This window comes from Gordionus sp. m RMFG-2023, chromosome 2, assembly GCF_954871325.1.
Source record: "Gordionus sp. m RMFG-2023 chromosome 2, tfGorSpeb1-WG-v2, whole genome shotgun sequence".
Taxonomy (NCBI): domain Eukaryota; kingdom Metazoa; phylum Nematomorpha; class Gordioida; order Chordodea; family Parachordodidae; genus Gordionus; species Gordionus sp. m RMFG-2023.
Window position 1 is genome coordinate 45,268,988 of NC_088776.1, and position 27,207 is coordinate 45,296,194.

At 28.9% G+C, this 27,207-nt stretch overlaps 1 protein-coding gene across 3 annotated transcripts in view; it reads left to right on the forward strand.

The window, feature by feature from the left end:
* The window catches only part of LOC135923559 (protein ECT2-like), a 47,277-nt gene that overhangs the window by 4,944 nt on the left and 15,126 nt on the right, over positions 1–27,207 (forward strand). For 2 of the 3 annotated variants that reach the window (XM_065458372.1, XM_065458374.1), the window contains exons 2-8: positions 9,474–9,565; positions 15,097–15,844; positions 16,106–16,389; positions 17,800–17,889; positions 19,521–19,631; positions 25,855–25,959; positions 26,595–26,694. In XM_065458372.1, the coding sequence (XP_065314444.1) occupies positions 9,474–9,565; positions 15,097–15,844; positions 16,106–16,389; positions 17,800–17,889; positions 19,521–19,631; positions 25,855–25,959; positions 26,595–26,694 (1,530 nt within the window). The remainder of the gene's footprint in view (positions 1–9,473; positions 9,566–15,096; positions 15,845–16,105; positions 16,390–17,799; positions 17,890–19,520; positions 19,632–25,854; positions 25,960–26,594; positions 26,695–27,207) is intronic. The other variant, XM_065458373.1, reaches the window with a different exon arrangement.

Below are 27,207 nucleotides of genomic sequence, written 5' to 3' on the forward strand. Positions count from 1 at the left end.
GTGGACAAAATCGTGGAAACCTAAGGCTAGCATGATCCTAGTAACCAGATGCTCACATGCCGGGGATCTCGATCCTCCCTTTTTAATGATAGTGTACGCTACTTGACTATCCGAGACAATGGAAGGGATGGTGGAGAATCTATTCATACCGTATCTACATCCAGCCCATATTGCTAGTAACTCTTTTTGGTTGATATGTGGGGTAGCGAGGTCCGGGATCAATAGGTCGTGTTTAATTTCATCGAACGTAAAAGAATATCCCGGCTGCCCGACCTCCGCTAATCCTATGTGGTTTAGCGAGGCATCCACATGGATGATTGGTCCTACTGGGAAGACAAAGGGGAAAGGTTCCATGAGCGAGGAGATTGCAATGACGACTTTCGGGTATGCCTTGACGTAGTCTATTGGCGAAGTTTCTTCCTCGCTTAGCATTGTGGAATAATAATAAGGGGCGAATACTCTCGATAGTCCGGTTATTGAATATATATAGTGGTTTAGAATACCCAAGACCTCGAGCGCTATATTTCTCTCTATTGACATAGATTGGAGCGTGTGTTTATAAAGAATCAACTGGCAGAATCTTAACCGCGCTTTATTTTTATCATCAATCTCAGCTGATTTATTTGTAAAATCTATGATGATTCCTAAATACGTTAACTCTCCGTAGGAATAATTACGGATTTTGTGGTATTGATAACGAGTCCCCACGCTGTAGCCATATCCAGAAAGGCTATAGTGTCCTGAAATACTAAATCTGGCGAGTTATGAAATATAATGATGTCGTCGAGGTATACTGAAAAGTTTGCCTTTTTAACTGATTTTGCGCATACATCTAAAACGATATTCTGCAAGGCGTAGGGGGAAAAGGCTGCCCCCATAGGCAAGGTTTTGTATCGGAATTTTGTTGATGAGGTAGCGAATCCGAAGAATCTTCTCCTACTCTGTGCTAATGGGATGGAGTAGAAGGCAGACTTCAAATCAATCTTTGTGGCCTTTGTTGCTGTTTCCAGTAGAGGAGCGATCATGGGAATTGTCCTCAACCTGAAAGGGTATCGAATAAAGTTCTTGGAAACGTTAGAGAAATCTGAGATACTCTAGGGGTTCCGTCCTCTTAGGAATCAGGAATAACGGTGAACAGAACATCGCGTCAGTCCTTTCGATAACGCCCCCGTCTAGCAGCTGGTTGATGATGGGCAGATATCTTGCTGCTAAACGGGTGAATCTATTTCTAAAGTAACCTCCGTTGTCGCTGATAGCCTGGTTATCGAATTTTGGGCAGAAACCCCTCAATGCTACCCTCTTGGTGAAGGGGGATTGATCTAGAGTAGCGTGAATATCGAGTTGCACGTGATCTGTAATGTCGATCCCCATTAACCTTAGAAGCCTGTGGAATCTGCCGATCGAATCACTGTCGACCGCCGGCGCAGGCGGGTACATGACGGTGGTTATGTACGGGGTGATCCTATCCGCGAAGATGTTACTCATGATCATAGGTTCGCCGTTGTGATCGAATTGTTCTGTCACAGGTAGGTCGGGGATACTGTCACCACTGGATATTGAACGTGAATCCTCTATTTCGACCTTAGCTTCCCTAAAGCCTGTGGGCCCCGCTGGCGAGAATTTTTGGCGCCTGACATCTTTGATCCAGCGTTTGATTTCGTTTTTGCCGATATCATCGATGCAATTATCTCCCCACGGGGTCAGGTCGTCTATGATTCCCAGCTCGATCGTAGATGGGGGAAGGCTAAGGAGGAAGTCATTGATTGTTTGTAGATTTCTTGTTTCTATTAGGGAAACCGTGTTTGGCGTTTCCGTAACTCGTGGAGGGTTGGCTATCGATAGTGTTTCTAACAGGAGATCCAAGGCGGGAGGTTGATTGCCCTTGCTTCTTGCCCGCGTAGGAGGCAGGGGGGTTTCGAAAGGGCGTGTGTTTCGGCATGGGCGGAGGATCCCCTACGAATCTGTACATCGTCTGATGGGATTCCCATCTAATCTGGTCCCAGCCCCAGGCGATTGATTTTGCGTATGGCTTTGTTGGCGATGTCCCTGAGGAATTCCAATGAATTGGATTCTTTCATCTCCTTCACTGCTATTTTTAGGGAGGGGAATTCGTGGATGTCTCGCCCTTTTAGTTGGAAATCTTGAGTCTTTTCTCCTAGACATATGGCGTTAGTGAAATGCTTGGCCACTCGAATCAGTTTCTTTTTGTCTGTCTCCCCTGGTATATTGAGGGTTTTTAGTTCTTCCTCCGATAAGAGAAATTCTGTGGATTCTGTGGTAAGATCGATGATGGGAGGTGGGGGGTTCGGTTGTTCCGTTTGAATGGATGCTGTGTTGACGACATTGGGGTTTTTTGTCTCTATCTTAATTGTCTCCATTATCGCAAAGAATTCACCCATTTTGGTGATCATATTGTCGACTTTATGGTTTAGGTTGGAGAGCTTATCGTCTGTGAGCTTTTGGCTATTAATGGCTGCTAATCTGACGTCTTCTAAGTCGGTTGCTAGTTGAGAGTTTTTCTCTGACATAGATTTGTATAGTCTGGTGAACGGCCTGTTCAGTAAATTTTCGTTGTTATCAATTTTTCCTGCCTATCGGTGTGTTGGTATAACCACTAATTTTTGCTTTGGCTGGTACTCTTACACAATGGAAAATTAATAAACAAAGATAAAATAAAATAAATTCTAAAAAATATTTAATAATCATTATTTAGAAAAGCTTAGAAATTTTTTAAAATAAATTTAAAAATAGTCCCCTAATTTTTCGGGCATGGGCATGAACTTGATCAAAATTTTGTGATCCGTGATTGGACCTGTCAGGCTGAAAATTAAAATTAATATAAATTCAAAAGTTCATAGTAAAAATTATCTGAATTGGCATGGTAGGTACTTTATACATAGACCTGTGCACCGAAGTCTCAATCGGCGGCGGGTTTTTAAAATCTTTCATCGGCACGCCGAATTAGCCGCCGCCTAATGAATTGGCCTACAAAATCAAATTAATTTATAATTCATTGTATTACATTTTTTTAAATAATTTATTTGGGTACTCCTAGTTTCACGATTGTTAATATAGCTTAGTTCTTAAATCAATTCCTGTCCCACTCCTAAATAAGTTTATGTATTTTTCATTTTCTGAAATAGACTAAAGAATTGTCTTTTTACCAAGGTCAGAGTCACGCAAGTAATATTCGATATCGATTTTAAATAAAACAAATTTATATATATATTTAAAATGCGGACAAAATATAAAGTAAAAAATATAAATAAATTAGAAATCAAATTTAGTTAAATTATAATTGCCATAAATAAATATTATTTTGCCTAAATTTGCGGGGCATAAAGAGGTTAATTGAGTAAGTCTAGGAAGTTTCAGTCGCTTTTTTCGCCAAAAGGTTAATGCATCCAAATGTGCCATTCTTGCTCTAGATTGCTAGTGTTATTATAGTCGTTGCTATTTTAGCTCTATACGAATTGGATGTTTGTCCATTATCTTCAACTTAAATCTCATTATCTCCATTTCTATAATACTCCACAAGTTTTCTATGTTTAATTAAAAATTTTAATGATGTCGTAGAATTTGAATTTAAATATTCTGAAACAATTTTAAGATCTTTAAATCTCGGATCAAATAGTGCCGATATTTTAAAATTATTATATAATTTAAATTACTATTGGAAACATATGGTAAAGTTAATGATGTCCGAGCTATCAAATTATTTGTATATTTATTTCTATTTCACTACGAAATTATAAATCTTAATTAATTGTTGATCCCATTTGGAAGAAAGAAATTTTACAGACTCTGAATGGATTTAGTAAATGTGAATAGTTCATCAACTAGATCCCATTTGTTGTTAAAAAGTTTGAAGAATGTTCCCTATTTTATTTAGTAATTATTTATTTATAGGACATTGTTGACACCCAACGGGTAGGTCATTTGATTAAGGTTTTCATATTAATTCGATTTGGGGCATTGCAATAAGTTCTATTATATAACCAATACAATTCATATTTTATTTATTTGAATATTCAGATTTAAAAGATAATAATTTAATTTATAAATATAAATATAATAGCATTTTATAATATTTACATGCCACGCTGCCGCCATAATAAAATTAACGGCAAAGATTGCGGAGCGGCTCATTTTAAACTTTCAGATCTAGTTATACAGCGTCGGTGTAGTATATTATAGTGTTCTAGAAATGTATTTTTTTTTAAAATGCTCTCCTGAACAATTTAAAAAAATGGATATATAATACTTAGATAGTCAGCGGCGACATACTAGAATACGATTCCGTCGAGATCAGGTCTTTCAATAAAAATAAAAACACACTATAAATGATTCAACAGAATTCGTTAAAAACCTTACGACATTATATAATACACTAATTAATAACTATTAAGAGTATGATAAGTAAATGGGGTAAAACAAATGTGAAAAAATGCCGATCAAAAGGAGGATGTTTATTACCTCTCTCATCTAACTTTTATCACGGATTTTGACAAATCCTTGCACCTTATCCTATTATCGAATAGTAATTTTCACGAGTAAATTGTATTTTTTTTTACTAGACAATGTGCCTTTAGGCTTTGATGGATAAAAAAAATATTTATTTGAAAAGTTCATCCTTTTTTTTTCAAGAAACGCAACGAAAATGCAACAGAACGGAAATCATTATTTTATCAATATTTTTGTTATTTGCGAATTAAAATTTTTTAGATACAAAATACATATTAATTTGCGTTTCATATTTGTTTATATAAACATTTTTTTTTTCAATGACAATCACAAAAAAAAATATCGAATTATATTTGAACTATTTTTTTAATCTCAGACACACCATTGATTTATTATAGACATTAATTTTTTTTAAATAACGGCTCATTAAGATTTAACGATTTATGAATAATATAAATTTTCGAATATTTTTGTTAAATTACCCGTTACTTAATTTAATTTAAAATTTTGCCTTTTTTTTGAAAAAACAATCTCCAAATGAATAACGAGTGCATAAAAATAAATAATCATCCTATATCTATGTAAATGTAAATAATGCACATAGACGGCGCCCGAAAAAAGATTTCGGACAAATTTTTCAAAATGCTTTTTTTACATGCCGGCCCGAAGTTTGAAAATGTTTTTAAAGTTGGTGATAATTAGGCAAATTTATGTCGTTTTCCTTAATAAACAAAATATTACTGCCAGGTCGGACAACTTGTACAAAATTTATTTCACAGGCCTGACTGAAAAACCCGTAGAAGATATATATAAGATGCGCATTCATAGTTTTTTTAAATGGGTCGATTTCTCGGATTTTAAATTAAGAATTTAACCAAACTAATGTTAGCGAAACCTCCAGATTTCGCAAATAGATGTCCAAACCTTTCTGCCATCTACGGGTAAAATCTCCAGATTTGCACAATATTTTTTGTTTAAAATTGGGCTAGCCTTTTTTTCTAAATTGAACCTATTTAGCATCGCTATCACTACCTTCTTCTCAATAGTCTTGACTACTCTACGAATGTTTGATTGGCATGAAAATTTTGTTTGTAAGTAGTCATTTTTTTAAAAAGAGAAAAAATTAAAAAAAATAGATCAAATTTTTTCTCTACACGTCTTAATTTAATCATTATAACAGCGGATAAAAAAAATTATTTCATAATATTTTAAAAATAAAAAAATTTTATTTTCCTAAAAATATTGGATTCATTTCATATCGATCCAATTCATATAGATAATGAGGTCTTCCGTTTTTGGTGGAGCATTCCTTGATATCTATTTTTTTAGGTTATATTTGGGATATTTGGTATCAAATCACTCACCTTTCGGCCGCCTCATTTATTTACGATTAAAATTTATATAAAGATCATTAATTCGCTACTAGATTAGGAGCGAAATTTCACTCGCGAGATAGGGCCAAAGGTGAAAAAGCGCTATTTTTACATTTCGCATATTTTAAATAATTAGTTTTTTTTTAACAAGAAAGAACTAAATCAATTTGATTTTGAATATATATGACTAAGTAAAAATTGTTAACCAGGTAGAAGAACAATAGTGATTTTTTTATTATATATTATGATAAATTTTTTTATAATGACTAAATTCCAATCTTTGCAAATTATTTAATCTTTTATTAACCCTGACTTAATTTTTCCTTTAATAATTTGCGCGGTTAACAAATATATTCAAATAATTAATATGTCTAAGAAAATTTTTTGAGATGGCGCTCTATAAATCGATGATTGTATCTTTAAATCAGAGACCAGCACGATGCCGAAATTTTAAACCCGGATTTGAATTTTTTAAATTCTTTTTCAAACCACGCACAGGATTTTTTGCTCCGCCCAGAAAAATCGGCCAAGACTAACCATTAAATGGTTTAATTTTATTCCTGGTTATTTTTTAGCCTGGCTCTGAATTTTTGAATAATTTTGGCTTTATGCAAATTTTTTCAAAGAAAAATTGAAGTATGAGGATTAAATAAATAGCCAACGCGCCATTATCTTTTTCCAAACGATTAGTGATATAATTTATATTTATCCTTTTTAAAGCCATTTCCAAACAAGACGTTTTTTTTAAAAAAAAGGATTAAAAATAAACAGCGCTTATATGATATTCTTTGAAACTCGGTTGATTAAACCTATATTAAAAAATTTCCCCCTTTTTGAAATGGTTTTTAATAACAATTTTTGGGATTATGGACCGAGTTCGGGGCTGGGCTTGGCATTGGGGGAAAATACCCTTGACTTTATTAAAATATAACGCTATCTTTAATTTTTAAATATTGTTGGCGTAAATTTTTGTAAATATTTGTTTTACCGCGCAAATTATTGAAGGAAACATTAGATAATACGTTAATAAACTATATAAAATAATTATCAATATTTACCTAGTCATATATACCAAATTCTTGGAGCTATCAACGAAATCTCGAGGCTTAGGCAATGTTTTTCTGTGTAAAATATTAAGTTAGCCCTTTTTTAAAATCGGCTTAAACCGAGCCGTTTTACAACACTAATTTTGATATAAACTATTTATGTATAGGAAATTATAATGGTGTCACCAGTTGATTTGCATTGATATACATAAATGAATCAATCATTATTCTAGATAATACTAATATTTATGCTAAACAATTGGTGATTCATATTTTAACATTTATAAAAATTTGTTATTTATATTTTTAAACATTGATTTTGGACCTGGTCGAGCTAAAATAAAAATATGGGACACTCAGACTAAACTAGGGATCTAATCGTAGCAAATATTTGGTTTGAACCTTTTCACATACACACTCATATGAATTATGTAAAGAGAAACTTTTTTTTAAAATTTTATAACTCTTTCCCAAAAATGATATTGAGTCGTTATAATATTTTCAAGATTTTCTTCTGAGAAATTTTATACATAAAAGATGGAATAAATTCTGTAGCTGAGGACACTTAGATAGCTGACACCTTCAAACAGCAAATTAATCGAAACAGATTATTAATAATAGAGTAGAGTTAGGATATTAAAAGAATCAAACCGGACTAAATTTTTAATGGTTCAGCTTAGTTTGGTTTTAATTGTTAATACCGGTTTAACAGTTCGGTTTAGGTTCGGTTTTAACCCCTGCTTTAAAACTCAATAAATTAGGTTGGGATTGAGTCGGAGAAATTGAATTTGCAACTAAAAAAATTTTAAACTGATGAATCTTTTGTTTAAAAAATTGCGATAGACGAGCGTTAAATAAAAGTAAAGTAGGGTGACGCTGACATTTCATTATTTATTCTTCCTAAAAATTTATTAAATTAAGACCCTATCAGGTCGTTTCGGAAAATTTAATAATATCAGCCCATAACCAATATTTCAAAGAAGGCTTAAACCGGTCCGATCCTAGAAAATACGGTTTCATAAAGGAAAAAGAAACGATAAATACATATATGAAAGTTAGTTTTACAGAACAAATTGCTGATTGGACGCTATTTATTCTAAATGAGAGAGAAGATAAGATATAGAAATAAATATGATCATTAACAAGCAAACATACAAATACAAGGACAAGATATATAAGTCAAACACGTCCAATCGCTATTCTTTATTAAAACTGCTTAATATATTTTCTTAAAAAATAAAAAAAATTGTAATTTTTATTATGAATTTTGGACTTATAAATATAATTTCAAAAAATTAAGCATTTTAGTTCACCGGAAAAAGTTTGATAATTAATATGGGTTAATAATAAAATAAATTTTTTGAAAAATACCTAGATAGCTTTGAACGTTATTGATTTTTATGTGTTTTATTAAAATATTAGATAGCGATAATTTTATTCTTATATTCAAAAAAATTTGATGTTTACAAGTAGCATTTGTGGCTTATAGAGTTCTGGATTCTAATCCAGTAAGGGTCATGTTTTTTTCTAAAGCTAACTAAGTATTTCTATCCTTAGGGGGATGATATATAGTAGATCAAACTGATCACGTGGAATATAAATTAAAAAATAATTGGGTTTTATTCCATTTTAATAAATTTTGGTCTTTGTTTAGCAAGTGGACTTACTTTACATATCATTACCCTAGACTTACACACTCTTCTAAAAAAAAATCAATAAAAAAAACCTAACATATTTTTTTTTACAATCTTTAAATGCTTGTGAGGATAACATCATTTATATTTTAATAAACTCAAATTATATTTTTTTAAAGATAAACGTTTGTCCTAGAACAAATTTTTCTATCCAATTTACTCTAGCGAAAAAAATATTTTTGCTCAATTTAAATTGGAAAATGTTGGGTTTGAGACATGCAGATTTTGAAATATCATATATATTTGTATTGTAATTAATAACAAACCCATAGTTAATCGGGATGTTTCAGAATTTGAAATTCTCTTCAAACAAATGTTTTATCTCAGAGTTTTTGAGAATGCTACAATTTTTTGATCAAATCAAAATTCCAAATGTAAAAAAATATATATATAAATAAATAATCATGTGATATTAGTGTTGTTAAACGGCTCGATTTGAGCCGATTTTAAAAAACGGCTAACTCAACATTATAGCCAGGAAAATATTGCTAAGCGTCGAGATTTCGCCAATAGATGTTCAATCCTATATGCCATCTATGAGCTGAGCAAATCTAGGCTTGCATAATATTTTTCTGGATAAAATATTGAGTTAGCCGTTTTTAAAATTTGGCTCAAATTGAGCCGTTTAACAACACTAGGTGATATGAAAATATGAAATCACAAATTTTTTAAAAAATGATTTAGATTTTTTTTAAAAAAATCTTCAAATTAAATGATCTTCAAAGATTTTTGGGCAAAAGAAAATCATTTTTTTCAAACAGTTTGAGATAAATTTCGAGCTGTTTTTTTTTCTCGGCTGATTTAGTGGCATTCTACAATTTGGGAAATCTTATATTACAATAAAATCTTATTTTAATAAAAACAACTTATTTCTTCATATTTTTATACTTCGTTAGATCAATCTTCTCCCTGCGCTCATCAAAAGTTTCACATTTTTCTTTTAGGAACCGAATTGCACAATGACACCAAGCTACTTAGAACTATAAAGGTATTACTTTAAAAAATTTTTTTTTTTATTAAAACTATGTCTTAACTTCGTTTCTTTAAATTGATATTTAATGCATTTCCTTATTTATATTAGCACCAAAAATCAAACTATCGATTCGTCGTATATTTGATTTGAAAAATCAAATTCTTTCAAAATATAATCAAAAATGAAATTAATATTTAAAATTAAAATTATTAATAGAAATGGAAATAGAGTAAGAAAAATAAATGAAAAGTTCTACAAAGAACATGTTGAATATTTACGAATATTGAAAATTCCATTTTTCGACGAATAATTTTTTTTTCACCATTCGGAATAATTGTATAACGAAAAATAATTTAGCTATATAATAGAAGGTATAATATAAAAGTATGAATACGATGAATCAATAAAGTGTGGTCACAATTGAGAGTGGGAAAACAGCCGACCTGAAAGGGCCAATCAAGATATATAAAAAGGCCGTTATTCACCTACTGAGAATGAGATGATAGCCGTTTAATCTATAAGTGGTCCTTTTGAGATTTTTTTATAAAACTGTATTTCTTATTTTGGCCTTGTATTCGTTATTTATTAGCCATTATTTATGAATATTGGGAAATATTAGTAGCAAAATGTCACTGATAGACCTATTTTCCTAGATTAAACATAGATATGGCCACTGACATGAAATATTAAAGCGCTAGATTGACAATCGTAATGTTTAATATACAATTTAAAACAGGACTAATGGAAGTTCACCATTTTGATTACGCTTGATGATGTAAACTAAGTATAGGATTTAGAAATTAACCTTTTTTTAAAAATGTATGCATATTATTTGTAGAGCAATAAAAAAATGAAGGATGGTTTTCTGTTTACCGTCAATATTTTCCAATAGATTTTTTTTTAAATTCTGCAGCGCTTACTTTTTTCAGTAGCGATAGCTTTAAAGCGCTACTTTTAAAAAAAATAGCTATAGCGGTAGCTTGCTACTAATTTAGAAAGTAGCGCTACTTTGCTACTATCAATTTTATATAATTAATATACATAAAAGTTGTTAAAATATATTTATAATTAATTCTAAAATCATAATCTTTTTATTTTATTTGGTTTTGAAATTGAATTTATATTTTAGAATCTGCATTATAAATCAAGTTTTCAAAATAATTTAAAATGTTGGATATTGAAGATAATTTTGGTATAGATTATATCGACAAAATTTCCCTGAAAAATGATGATAATATGGAATTTCGTTTTCCTGAATTCGCAAAATATTTTAATCTACATAAAAGAATTAACTCAGGGTATTTCATTTTAAGATGTGCCTGAAGGTCTTATCAAACAAGGCTAGTAACTTCAACGAGGGAATTTAAAAATAATATACCAACCAAACAAATTTAATATATATGTGTGTAGCACAATCCTTAATCTTTAAAATAAAATTTGAATAAAAGCTGTATCTATAATAGTTTTTGAGCCAGGATGAATTTATGTGATTGAGTTTCTGGCCCGTCCAAATATGGTAGGTTTCAATTGGCCATAAATATTATTCAAGAATTATATTATAAATAAAAATTATAATAAATAATTAATATTAACATTTTATTTTATCATCAGACTCATCTATTTAATGATAATATTTTATAAATTATTATCAGGGTTTTAAACATACTTAAAATTAATCACTCATCTATTTATATATTTATAAATGTTATCAAAATGTGCTTAAAAAAACTTATTTCAATCCCTCAATAGATAAAATGGTTAGTTGGCAAACATAGCTATCCACTTATCCCTTACATAATTTTTATTTTCACTTTCATTATTATAATTATATAATTTTAGACTGACCCTAACCAGATCAAAAACGCCACTTACTATGGATAATTATTTTGAAATAAATAGTAATACCATTGAAAATCCTTCAGACTTTTTTTTAAATCTAAAAATACTCAAATAAATATTTTTGATTTTTCTTATATAAAAAAAATATTTATAAAATTTAATACTACATTGCTTGCTAGTGTTGAACGATTATTTAGTAATAGCTTATATTTTCTTATCGTCGCTCGACTTGGGGAAGTATGGAAATTTCTATTATTATTGAGATGCAATATAAAAAATTACATATATATTTGAAATTTTAGTCATATTTTTTATTTGCGGAAATAGAGATACTTGAAAATTTTTTTTAAAAAATTCTAAAGTAGCGTAAAAAGTAGCTTTAGTAGTGCACTTTTTTGAAAACGGTAGCAATAGCGCGCTACTTTTAGTTAAAATTAGCTTTTAACAACACTGAAATTTTGGGAAAGAGGCCTTTCCGTTTATGGGATCATATAAAATTAGTCATTGCAATATGATCAAAGATGCTCCTTTTCCGATACTTTGGTAGCGATATCAGCTGATACTTTCAATTTTAAGGGATAAACGGTATCAACAAAAAAATGGTATTGGTGCATTTTTGGCATGATGGTATTTATTTTTTTTAAAAAAAAGTATACACCAGTATAACACTTAGTAAAAGGAAAGTATTAAAATTTTGATTATAGCCTTAATCACAGAAGTTGCTTAATATCCCTTTTTTCTTCTTAAATTTTAAATGATAATATCAATTATGTCAATGAAGAATTATACAACTAAAGAAGTAAAAGTAATATATGATGCAATGCATGAATGATTAAAAGGATTTTTTTTTAAGAAAAAATTTATTTATATATGATGCTCTTTTTTGTTTGATTCATTTTAATTGAGTTTTAAAAGTCAAAAATTGTTTTTTAGAGAAGAAAACGCACTTTTCTAGCACATTATAATGATTATTTATTGGCTATTAAAAAAATATTTAAACTAAAATGGTTTATTTATTTTAAAAAAATATATATTAAAAATTGGGACTTTTAAACTAATAAAAAACAGTTTTTTTATTACTAAAACAAATCTAATTTTATTATTCTATACCAGTAAAACCTCCATAGAGTGACTATCATTAATTTTAAGAAAAAAATGGCGGATTATGGGGAACAATTTCATTCCCATTTATGGTCTTTTTTTAAAATGGCTGACTATCGAACTGTTTTTTTAAAGTTTTTATGATTACTTGAAAATTACAAATGGATTCTACAGGGATGGTAAAGTTGGTAATCTGATGTTATTATAATACCAGAGACCGAATATTTAGGGGCCTGGCGAAAATGCTTATAAAAAATTTCATTTTCAAACATGGTCATGATTGTTTTTTAATAAATTTTACAATCTTTCCACAATCTTATGCTTATAACATTTCCCACCCGATTTTTAAATCATTGATTTTTCCGACATCACTCCGGCTTAAAAATTTTTTTTTTTATCATTAGGATTATATACTCAAAACACATAATTAACCTATTAATTTCGGATATATAAATTTGCAATTAATACAATAAGCAGGCGGTAAACAAATTTAATTTGCAAACGCCCAAAATCTCCAAATATTTAATTTATAATACTATCCCATCTATTAACATTATGCGCTCGCTAGAACGCCTTGATATGATCTTACCACTTAGTTATAGCACGGGCAGGCGATATATATCAGAATTACTAAATAAGTATTATAGCTTTGCATTCATAGGCGTGAATTAACAGCCTATCGATCTCAGCGAATTTGCATTCACAGTTAGTGCGAATTCGCCTTGAACTAACAGCTGATCAATCATAACGAATTTAATTCACAGTATAAATTTATTTTTTCAAAATGGGAGTTTCTACAAACTCATGACACACTTCCTACTCTCGTTGATTTGAGAGGACAGCCATGGATTTTAAAGGAAACTGAAATTTGCCAAACCGTGTGGACAGCATTGATGGCAAATACTGCACAATTAAGAAGCCATCTAAATCCATTTGGAATGAATAGACTACGCCTGGGTAACCACACCCTATTCTTAAATATCCAAATTTGTTTAATAATTAATTATTAATGATACTTAACAAACCATAAGTTTTTCTTATATAATTTTTAATAAAACGAGTGTGTGTGATATATAAATATGACTTTATGTATCCCACTATATTAAAATATGTCCTAATTATAATAAAATAACTATAGATAGATAAATAAATACTTCTGTCATTCGGGTATAGTTGAAAATTGAATATAATTTTTTAAGAGTTTTGGAAGGAGAATGTAAAATTCGCCCTCTTTCCTTTTAATATCATTAAATTCTTTAGTCTCCTGTCTATCATTTATAAAAAAAATTAATAATTTTAAAGTTGAGGAAACCTTATTGAAAAATAATTTATTTCGCGCAGAAATTTATACTATGAATGAAATTCATTGCCATCGATCCGCTGTTGTTTGTTGGCTAACTGTCAATGTAAATTCGTTGCGATCGATCGTTAATACATTGCGAATTCGCTTAGATAATTTGCGTTAACTGTGAATGTACGATTATACTAAAATTTAAATTACATTTTATAACTGTTTTATAATGTAATCTAAATTTTATTTGATAATATAATAAACTTACCTAAAAAAAATTAAAAAGATAACATTTTCCATTTTGAGTTTTCTCTTATGAACTTCAAATTTTTTTTAAAATATATAGTTTCTATAGTATATCAATAATAAGTATATCAATAATATCATAATATGCTACAATATTAAATAACATTCATAATGTGTTTATTTGATCAATGTGATAATGATACACAATTTAATTATGATTGTATAATATCGTAATAATGTAAGAGGGATTGGAAAATTAATTTAAAGTTATGCTTCATTATATAATCATTAAAAAAGAGTTGAGATTGAAGCTATCAAATCATGAATTATTTTATGGATCAAAGAATTAATAAAGTTTACCATGGTAAAAAAAAATAGAATAATAAATGGGTTAATGTTTATGGTACCATTCATTCGTCTTCTTCTTTTTTATTCGATAAGAAGAAGGAAGGGAATAAAGAAAGATTAAAGAGAATTTATAAGTGGTGTAACGTTTAAAAAATTTATTATTATTTTTTTAATGATAAGCCAATGGTTAGTTTAAATAGTTAAGTCATTATTTTTAGAGATACCGGTTACCTAATCCTTAATATGTTATTATCAAGAGCATAACCGAGAGCAATATCATCGACATTTTTATTGCCACAGGAAGGTCTTTAAAAATGTTGCACTCAAATTAATTTTGCTTGGGAGGATAAGAATGATATGTTTATGGCAATTGCTTGCTATAATTTTTAACTGGGCCTCCCTAAATTTAATTTTATATGGCCATAAGCACCACAAACCCTCTAATTCATATATTTTTTAAAATATTTTATCATAATTACCTAAGTTAATAAATTTTCCTCCCATATTTTTTTATATTATTTATTTTTAATTTATAATAATGGCGATTTAGATACTTCGTTTTAAAATATTCAGCCCGGCCCGGGTATTTTTTAAAAGTTTTTAGGCCCGGCACGGGTATATTTAAAATTAAAATACGACCCCGTTTGTGTACCCAGGCCAGTCTTAGGACTGAGTCTGCAGATCTTATCTATATATAATATATAAATTTTTTTAACATTAGAATCTCGGTTTGTCGGTAGGCCTTCTCGATACCCAAGACTTTGGCGACAATGTTTTGGTAGGCCTGGTCAAAAATACTGGTGATGGAAGAGGAATAGGTGGAGGGGTGCCAAACTATAATACACCTATGGGTAAACGCTTTCCGCCCTCAGCCTTTGATGCCTTAGCTCAAAAAAGAGCCATCCCTGCTTTCAACGACCAACAACTGGGCCCGCTCAATCCTAATTTTCTCCTTGGCGATCATAAAAGCACTGGAGACAATATTGGCGTACTGATGGAAACTTCCCATAATAACATAAATCTCAAACAAGTTGATATGAGCCCCGCAAGCTTGAGTAATTATGATATCGCGAATAATAAATCCATTGGTTCGGGGAAATCATCTCTCAAAGGTTTCCGACGATTTTCCACTTCCAGACTACCCCCAGTCTTCCAACACTTCCTCGCTAATCCTAATTCGAACCTTAATCCAACTAATAATATTAATCTATCTAATGATTACAATTTTAATAACTTGAGAGCTAGCAGTCTCGATTATTCCTTGCCTCGCTCTAAAACGGTCGAAGAAGAAATGTCCGAGAATTTATTAGGGAAGCGTTTATGCGATGAAAATCTTAACGATGTTAAGCATATAAGAGATATAAGCCATATGGACGATCAAGTAGGCATCACGAATGATATTGCCTTACAAGGTTTTTATTCCTCCATATCCAACGTTGACATTAAGGCCTTACGTACATCCGGTCAAGGTATAAATTGATGCGGCATTATATTTTTTCGAGATATGTTTTTAAAACAGTCTGGTATTATTTTGATAATTTTATTTTTAGGCGATGAATATAAGGACATCATCCATTATTATTTTTTTATTGCCTTAGATTTTGATTTATGCTAGAAATGTTACCGGATACAAATTTCCTGCCGAAACCCTGCCGGATCTCAATTTATAAGATCTGATATTGATTCCAATATCCGGTTTATCCAATAATATTCAATATAAAAATTAATAGAACATACCCGTATCCCTATATTTCCCCACTGCACCTCAACCTCAACGAATGCTATCTCGGATCATCTAAAAGTCGGATATAATTATAATAAAAATTCGCAAAATTTAGCCGAAGATAACAACACCGTTTGCCGCTCATACGATTTCGATAGAAACAACCCCTTCTACGTTGTACCTGATTTTTGCGGAAATTTTTTCGATAAACTTTTGAGGGAAAAATTTGGTCGCAGACTTATAGCTCCGCCTTTCATTTACCATGTTTCTCGGCTCTTACCTATAACTACGGTGCGGAAAACATGCGGATTTAAAAAAAATATTACTTTAAAATGAAAAAGTTTCAAGTATAATATATTTTGTCCGCCAAAAGTAGTTTTATTTTTAAAGGGTACACATATTTTATATTAGATTAAATTTTTTTGGTAGAAAAGGTATTTTTATATCTTATGTTATTACCAGATTATACAATAAAATCAATATAAACCTGCAAGAAAAAAAAGTTTTTAAACTATAAAATATTATTATACTTTCAAAATGATATTTACTCGTCATCTTCAACCCCCCCCCCCCCTCCCCCCCCCTCCATTAATTATGTACAATATATTTTATTAATATTGATAGCGGAATAATTACTTATCCGGGATCCTCAATAGAGGATTCGGAAAATCTCAATTTTATATCATTTACGAAGGCAATCTTTATAAATCTCAAAAAATCTTATTTTACCGGAAATGCTTTTCAGCATTACCTACACTATGAAAATCAGATAATTTTGGTATTTGAACGCTTGTATATTTTTAAACTTATATTAATAAAGCGAATATAAATTAAAGATAATTCAAAAGCTTGCTACAAAATTGTCTGAAATTCATGGGTTGGCGCTCTGCACCAGAGATTTGCGCGACCTGAAATCCCATCCGGGCGAGCCTGGTTGAAAAAAGAGTCAAACAATTATTTTTATTTTTATAACCTTGAATAACAGACATTTATGATTTTTCCTTCATAAAAAATTAATACAAGCTCAAAAAAAACGGATGGAGCCGACAAAACTTTTTTAAAATTTTATAGAGGCAAAGTCATGTTGATCTCTATTCTGCACTTTACGCATGTTGAATACATTCTGGGTCATAGATTATTTTTAAAAATTCAAAATAATCATCTTTCATAAATGATCGAAAATTGAGAAAATTCCGAATTTTTACATTATTCCAGAAAATCTTATCACATTATAATAATGATTATACCATTCATTTTTTTAAAAAAAATTTGAATTAGTAGTGTCACAATTGGGCTGGTTATGGAAAAAATTAAAATTTTGTTTTAAGGTTTCAAAGATTTATCTTGGTCGATTTAAATTCAAATTTTTATGGAGTTAAAACCCTCCATATTCTGGCGGTATATTATATATAAACAATATGAAAGCTGATATATCTCTTTGAATTCGAACCTATAGGGTACATTTTATGATTTGTGGTTAAATTTTGACTGATTAATGCAGGAAATTGATTTGCAAAGAGGATTTAATGTTAATGTTCGGTAAAACACGATAAAAATAAGTTTAAAATCGCAATATGGCAATAATACTGAATCTCTCTTTATATAAAAATTCAAATGGTATATTTAGGAAAGGTGTAAATAAATATCCAATCGATAAATAAATAATTAATATTTTTTTATTCTTTTATTTTTTGACTACAGGAAATTCCTGAAGTGCGTCATCCTATATTCTGCTTATCTATGAGGGGATTAAATTTATGTTTTTCGCAATTTACCGACACCTTAAAATTGGTAATTTACTTTTTTTTATAAATATTTGTTATATGCCTATATCCGAAATTAACTTAAAAAAAAAGAAAGAAGAATTTTTGGCATTATTTATAAATTTTGCCATTTTTAGAGACTTGCAGAGTTAACCTATAGACCTAAGTCGAGTTTATAATTTCAATCGTTTGTCCCAGGTTTTTATGGCCCAGCTAACATTAGTATTCACGCATTGATAATTGATATTTTTTCACGGAGTTGCAAGGGGGACACCAGCCTTCTCCTAGAAAATTAAAATTTATATTTAAGGGACACGTTTTGTGGATTGAATGAGCCTTGATTATTTTGGATTTTTTTTTGAACCGCGCCCTAAATAAAATCTGGCCCACTAAGCCCTAAAATTTTCCCTTCCCTGAAAAATGATAAAAACAATTTTATTTTGAGATCTAAGATAATTGGGGACATAACTTCGATTGAGTATTTTAGGATTTTAAACCAACTTTGATCAATTTTACAAGGGAGAACGATTTAAAATAGAAAAAACAACACCACCTGGTTAATATTTGTAAAGGAATTATATATATTTTACATAAAAATAGGTGTAAATAGTTAATCACAATATTTTATTATAAAACCAGACTTACTATTTTATAGCGACCTTCATTTCATAAATGTAATCAAAAGTAAGCTACTTATCATCCTTATCTACCAGGTCCGAACACGTGGCACAGATTATGCACCAAATTGAGTAATTCCTTACCTACCCACAATAAATTGTTATTTTACATCCTCATCTACATTATTAGTGTAATTACATATTTTAGCAGCGATTTTTACTCGACGTGCCAATTGGGATTAATTCGTTGTTATGTTTCGAAGTGTAAAAATTCATTCTTGATTTAAATAGCACTTCTGCCAGAGAATTTAACACCTATCTTTGATTCGGTCAAAAGTTGCTGATGATCGATTACTCGGAGCTGAATGAAGTAATAAATATTTTTTAAGCTCCTATTACAATGTTCTCAAAGTATCCAGAGATGACCATGATATGCTTCAAATTTTCGAACTTTGCCATATATTTAATTTAGTTGGCCATAAAGAAATTGGATTTATTTTCTCGTCAGGCATCAAATAAAAAAATTTATTTTATTATTAATGGCATTTTCTTTTAATATAAATTCAGAAACACTGTATAAAGGACACAAGCAACGACTTGATTTTAATTATGAAATGGCCTTCTCTAATGTAAGGACGGAGGCTGAGATGAGGATTAAAGAAAAGACGTGATGTTTAAAATAAATGATGAAAAATTATGAAAATAAAATAAAAACATTAATTACTAATAAAAATATATATTACGCCTAGTATCTTTATAAAAAATTATATAATTTTCTATTTGCCTCTATCAATATATTTTGCATATAAGCTTGTTTGAAAATGATTTTATGTCAATATAATAAAATATTGATAGCATATAAAAAAAATTATAAAATCTTGATATATAAACGTATTACTTAATTATAATCATCATGTTTAAGCTTGGGTCTGTTCATGGTTCTCTGCTATGTCTTTCCCCTAACTTTTATTTTTTTTACCAAATTAGTTATAGAAGAAAGAAAGAATTAACAATTTTTCTATATACCTCACTTTTTTTAAAGACAAATTTGGTATGCATATCTCAATATATGGGAGCGACTGTTAGGAAAAAATTTAATAGTGCGAAAGTCACCCACTTAATCGCGTTAACTGCTCAAGGAGACAAATACAGAGTAATTTATTTCATATAATTTTGGAATTATGCACCACCTAGATAATAATTATAAATAAAACTATACATTCAAAAATTCAATATTTTTCCAATAACGCGTTCCATATCTATTTTTCCCCTGATCAAGAACGAAAAATGATTTTGCTTGGGGTTCTTGGTAAGAATAGCCTTACTGAAAAATAAAATTTGGTTATCAACGGTCATAATTTCACCGATAATCAGTGTTAACATGTACTATGTAATATCTAATTAGAGGTCTGCATTGGGCGGGTTTTTGGACCATAAGCCCGCCCACTTAATGTTTTAAAAAAACTAACCCGCCCGCCCAGCCCGCCTATAGTTTTCAAAAAATATACCCGCCAACCCATTAGTCTAATCTTACTCGCCCACCCATTATTTATAAAAAATTTTTAACCCAAGCCCGCTATTATAAAATTTAATTATGGCCATTATTTCAATTTTTTAAGCATCTAATAAAAAAAATTTCAGCATTACATCTCTACAAAAATATTTTTTTTGCTAATCTTGATAGCTTTGGCAAATCTCTTGTCGTTTCCACCAAAGTAGTTTTAAATATATGAAAAAGTTTATTTATTTTAAGAAAAAAGTTTTTATGATACCAAAAAAGGACATTTTAATTTTTAATATTTAAAAAAGTTCATAAGAACAATTTTTTATTAATATTTACTTAAATGATTTTAAATTTTTTTTAACCCGCCCGTAAATTGCTTAAATTTCTTAACCCACCCGACCATAGTTTAAATTTTTTAATACGTCCGCCCGCCTGCCCGTTTATAAGGGCGGGCGGGCAATCCCGTCCAATTCAGACCTCTATATCAAATTGATTTATTTCAATAAATAAATAAATAAGGTATTCTAATCATGGCTTGAACCTACATCTGATATGCAAGCTTAACGTATTAACAACTACAACATTAAATGGCTTTTCAAGAAGCATGATTTAAAAATGTATAAATATTTTTAAATTATGGTTCTTATTTATCTGGTTGTATTTTATTTTTTTTCAATGTGACTATTTTCAGATGATATAGTTAGTTGTACTTGCACTATAAATTCTGTAATAGATGTTACATATTATTTTTTTTAATGATGATTAGAATTTTCACATTTTAGCCTTAATGCAAATAAGTATAAATTTATATGTTTGCACACTATATATATTCATGTTAAATTTTCTGTATAACAAACCATCTTTATTTGAATAAAAAGTATTAAATATTAAAATTAATTAATAAAATAATTTAAATTATAATATTTGATATTTTTCTTTATAAAGATAAGAGAATAAATTTAAATTACAGATTTCTTACATAATAGAAAAATAAAAAGATTTTAAAATAAAATAATAAATTTATTATCACAGTAAATTAAGTTATATCAAAGCTAATAATTTAAATTCGATTTTTATTTACTAAAATACAAAATTTTGGGTAATCTTCTTATATATTAGTTTATTAATATACTTTACTTCTTCTATCTTTAAAAATGAAGAAAAAAACATTTTTATTTTATAAGTGGTGCCTTCCTTCACAGTTTTCATAGTAAGTGCCTTCCTTCACAGTTTTCATAGTAAGTGCCTTCCTTCACAGTTTTCATAGTAAAAAGAATTATTACGAGAAGTTAAAAAAAATAAAAAATGTATATAAAAATAAAAAAAATAAAATATGTATAAAATCGGCATCTATTTTCTAAGTCCAATATCTGCGCCGATCTGATACGAATATTTATAACGGTACAGTTTTATATATGAACAACTAATGGTGTAATGGCTTGGAAAAGATCATGATGGGAACTCTAATAATCGCCACATGGCTCTACATGAGCTAACATACCGATTTAGATGAGTTCTAATTTAGTCATATTGAATCTGGCCGGAATCTAAATAAAATCTATATTTGCCCAATCATAATCTTTATACTCGTATTTGAAAATTGATTTAACCATATTAGGTAAAGTGCAGATTTCAACATTGATATAGGCATTATATTTAAGAAGCAAATATTTATTGTATTTCCTTGTTGAATCTGTCTGAAAATTTTTAAGAAAGTTTTTTCTACATATACCATGATTCACGCAAGAAAATTTAGTATTTAAAACACCACACGGGCCATGAATCAAACAACCTTTAACTATATTTGAATTGTTAAGCCTATCCGGTATTTCAGCACACGGGTGTTCATTTATTCTCCTCACTAATTATAAACAATAAATAAGCACGGAACGGGGTAGGTCTCGTTTTTGAAGTTCATATGTATAAACATATGCCAATGTTTTCACAAATATATTATTTTTTAATGATATCAGATAAAGATGAATCGAATTTAATTTTAAAATCCCTTGATATTATATCAGGTCTATAGGCAGGCGTTTGACCTAAAAACATTCTCAAATATTTCGCGCCATGTAAGGTTGTAAGTGAAAGTTATATAAAGATTGGTTGCTATATTAATAGACATCACGTCACAATAACATGAAAAGAAGTTAAAAATGGCCGTTGTATAGGTATATCATTTTTAGAAAAACCGGAGCTAAATAATTCATTAAACCTGAATATTCCTCAACGCGTAATTTAGTTTTATTATACTTTATGAAATTATGATGATAAGCTTCAACCTGTAAATATGAATCAGCATTAATAAGAGGGTTTAAAATATGTTGTTTAACCGCTAAACGTGCAATTTTAAATTGTAGCATGGATATTTATATTTTACCGTGAACTTTGATCAATAAGGCTCACATTACCTGAGAGTTCAGAAATTTGAACACCCATAGAGACAAAGACAACGGAAGAATTGTAGGAACATATTAGTTGTATAAAATGTTGATGCGAGGGATCTAGTGGGTTGTATAAGAGATTTTGCAAATCTGGATGTAGCCTTTGAGGAAGTTTTCAATAACCTGCTAGTTTTAACTGTGACATAAAAATCATGAGATTTTTAGTTATGTCCTAATTAATTTATTTGCTCTTATTTTCAAAATTTAGGTGAAGTTGAATAGTCTGAGTTGTCTTATGCTAAATATCCGAATACAATACTGCCAAAGATTAAGAGGATATTGTGTATATCGTTCTAATGTGATCTTTACGAACGATTATATGGAACCTCCATTGTAAAAGTTTATCATAGATGTAGGAATGACCAAATAATCTTCAATGCTTGAAGTCCATTTAGATCTAATGGTATACCCTATACTATTTCCACACTGATGCTGGTTGGGAGCCTGATATGATCATATGAGGATTTATAAATTCCGGACGTTCAAAAATATCCATGTTACAATTTAAAATTGTCCCATTTAGCGGTTAGACAACATATTTTGTAACCCTCTTCTTAATGTGGGTAGATCAATTCGACTCGACCAATATATTTAAGATCCATATTTACAGGTTTAGGTAATAATCTGAATTTTGTAAAGTATAACCAGACTTAATTACTTGTATCGATTATTTATTTAGCCTCCTCTGGATTTTATAATAACGGTTGATTCGCCTATAGGACGACAAATTATTTTATCCTCTTCATTTTAAGGTTCTCCTAAAAATATGCAAGAGCGCTATCACGAAGCCATGTCTATATATTAAAATATAGTAAACCGGATTTATTTATAACAGAGTTGTTAAAAGATACTTTTTAAATGGATCTAGATACAGATACATAGTCTAAAAATTTATCTAGATACAGATACAGCTTTTAAAAAGTTATCTAAATACAGATACAATTTAAAATGTATCTAGATACAGATACAATTTAAAATGTATCTGGGTACAAATACATTTTTTATTATACTCTTAGATAAGGTTTGAATAAACCTAAATTAGGATTCTATTGTGAAAATTCATGAAATGATCTAAAAAATTTATTGACTCGATATCACATTTATCAAAATATAACTAAAATAATGATTTTTAGATATTAATATAATATATGATTAATATAAATAATTATTATATATCATTAATAAAATAATAATATATGATTAAATGATTATAAATAATTATTAGATTTCAGTAATAAAATATTTTCAAAATTTTGGTTTAAGACATCCTCGTTTATTTGTAAAGACATTTTTAGCTATACTAAAAAGTCTTTCAACAGGAGCGCTGGAAGGGATTGTGGTGTTATGTTATATTTAATGAATAACATTTTTATATCAGGATATTGTTTAAAAAAACTAAAATCTCGGCATTCTTTTTTGAAAAAACTATTTAAAATTTGTTGATTATCAGAATTTAAATCATTAACAATCATATCTCCTGCTGTGGGATACTGAAAAAAATCGGATATTAAATTATTGGTTTTTTTCACAGGTTAATTTGCACTCATTTGAAGACTTTGATAATTCCTCAACTAATCTTTGTATTAATTGTTTTTTTAATTAAAATTTTCATCCATTTGCAACCATGTCCAATCTAGTTTAAAAAAAGGATGAAGCATAGTTGCCAAAATATTTTCATCTTCAAAAATTGTCCCAATAAACCTAGAATTATTAAATACTGATTAATTTATTATTAATTTACCTATCTTAAATCCCGTTAAGTAAGGCATTTAAGAGTGGTAAACAAAATTTCAGGTTCATTTGTTTAAAAATTTTCAATTTAATAATGAGCTGGGAAATATGTTTACCGGCGATAGACACTCCAACAATCTGCTGTTGTGCATATTAACGATGGTTCTATTAGACTTTTAATGATTTCTTTCTTTTCATTCTCCCATCTTTGGGAAATTCTAGCAACCAATGTCTGTCTGCAAATTATATTTTTTTTGTGGAGCTAATGTTTTGATCATTTTTATAAATGATGAATCAACAATTGAAAATGGCTGAATGCATCTATAATAAAATCAGATATTAAATCATCTAAAATGGTTTGGGTTAAAGTCTGAGGTCTCTTGAAAAAAAATCAATGGACGATGAGTCTAGTCCAATATTTTCTTTAATAAATTTTTTCTCCTTCCCCTTTTTTATTTGGATTAAGAGTATTTGAAGTTTTCTCTTAAAATTTAAAATTGTAAACATTTATTTAGTATCTATACCCTTAAATGTTTTACAATGTTGCAAGTTGAGGTAATGCTAACTGAAATTTTCATATTTTTTGGACATGGCAAACATTTTTCTAACAGAGATTTGTTTTCTTTATTTTGAGATATTATTTTAAAATATGGTCTATAAATTGGCCATGGAATGTCGTCATTTTTGTCATCAATATTAATCTTAAAAATTAATATAATAGAATAAAATAAAATACCAATTCCATTGCAATTAAAAATGGCAAATTCCTTGAGATGGATTGTAATATCAGAATTTGCTTGTTATTGATAACTCGGACATAATATTTAATTACTATTTAATTAATATTTATATATTCTTTTTTATATATAATAATATTTTACATATATATATAATTTTTTTAATATATATATTAATATTAATTTATATGCTCATATGAAATAAAATAAATCTTACACTCAAGTATTTTTATTTATAATATAAAAAAGCGTTAAATAAAAGTATATCAAAATGCATCTTAAAAAGTATCTAAAAACAGATACAGATACCTCTAAAATAATATCTAGATACAGATACTTTAATCAAAAATTTATCTAGATACAGATACCACATTTTTATATCTAAATACAGTATCTAGATACTTTAACAACTCTGATTTATAACGTTCACTTGCAACCAGTTTTATAGAAAAATAAGAAAGCGGATTATGATATTGAGACAATAAATTATGAAATACCAATTTATTTAAGGTTACATCATTGCTGATGCTTTAAAATCTAATAATACTATAAGCCCATATATCCAAAATATAAAAACTAATGAAGAAACACCGGTAATAGATATTAGACAATTTTCTCTTATTACAATGTTAAATAAATATAATTTTTTGAAGTAAAATAATTGAACTCGAAAAATTTGAATTAAATTAATAATTTAAAAAAAAATCACTTGATTTAAATCACGATTTAAACCCAATTGATTTTTATTTTCACACCCTTGTGATACTAGATAACTTATAATGACCATCTCATAAAATGAAGGTTACTTATTAATGTATTCCTCCACAAACTATCTAAATTTATCATAATTATATTGTTTATAGTCTGACCACAAATACCTAGGACGTCAAGATATTTAGAGATTTTAGATATAAATTAATATTAATACTATATCTTTTTGAAAAAAATATTTTCTGCCAGGCCGCATCTAATTTAGGCAAACCTATCATGAGTCAAGATTGGATTATTTACTGCTGGGAAAGAAGATTCGATCTTGATTTCGTTCCGACCAAAGAAGAAATTATTGTAAATTATTAAATTTCCCTAGAGTAATACTTTAAGAAAGAAAGATGATATAATAAATCTCACAATGTTTTTGAAGCGTAATGAGACAATTAACTTTATAATATTGAAATATGGTCAAGTATTTATATTTTTCAAAATGAATTTTATTTTCTAATTTAAAAGGGCCAGTATTTTTTTGGCATTTTTTTTAAAGTATATATTTTTTTTATATAATTCTCTGTCAGAGTGAAACTTTATGAGATCTTTCTCCTTTTTTTGTGAAAACATTTTTAATAAAAGAAAATACCTTTGTGGAATATGTAAAAATTATTTTGTAATCTTTTAATTTGTTTAATAAAGAAGTTTTATTGATTACCATTAAGCAAAGATCGCATCCTAGCTCTTAATTTTTGTTCTGAATTCTTGTCAGAATAGCAGTATTAACATCATTAAAAAATTTTTTTATTGTAGATTTAAACATAGTGTGACTTATATCTTTAAAATATTTTTAAAGGTGTAATTTATTACAATTTTTTATAAAAATCACTATTCAGAACAGAGATTTAGCAGTTTATTGTCACTTCTTTAATTTTTTTTTTAAAAAAATAATATAAATTCAAATCTAGTTAATAATTTTTTCTCAACGAAATATTTAGACACGTTTCAAGTTAAAACCATTCGTGGGATGCAATTTGAGTTTTATAGGATTTTCAAACGAAGAAAAGTTACACATGGAAGATCAAGCCATTGCCAATGGTAATCTAATAAATTCACTTTTTTAAAAAAAAGAAGTTAATATAAATTCTTAGATATAAGAGGTATAATTTTATTTATAGAAAAAATAAATGATGGAAATATTCATTTTTTAACGAATGAAGTAAAAAAATTTGACAAGCAAACTTTTAAAACTTGCAATGCGTTTCCTTCTCTTCCTATTCTTCTTCTTCGTCGTTTAGTGGCCATTTTTCAGGTTTACCCGGATAGGTCATTTGCTCTTCTAATTGCCTTTCTCCATTTTACGCAGTTCTGGGCGTCGCCCCAGGTCAAACTCAACTTTTTCATGTCAGTATTTAGCACTTTCGTCCAGCATATCTTTGATCGCCCTCTATGTCTTGTTCCCTTCACCATCTCTTAATGCTCTTATAAAAATTTTAATGAATATTTCAATTAATTATAATCATAGTAGGAAAATATTAGAATCAGGTATCTAATCTAAAAAAATGAATTAGAATTTTCTATCTCTTTCTCTTTATGATCTAATTTTAAATT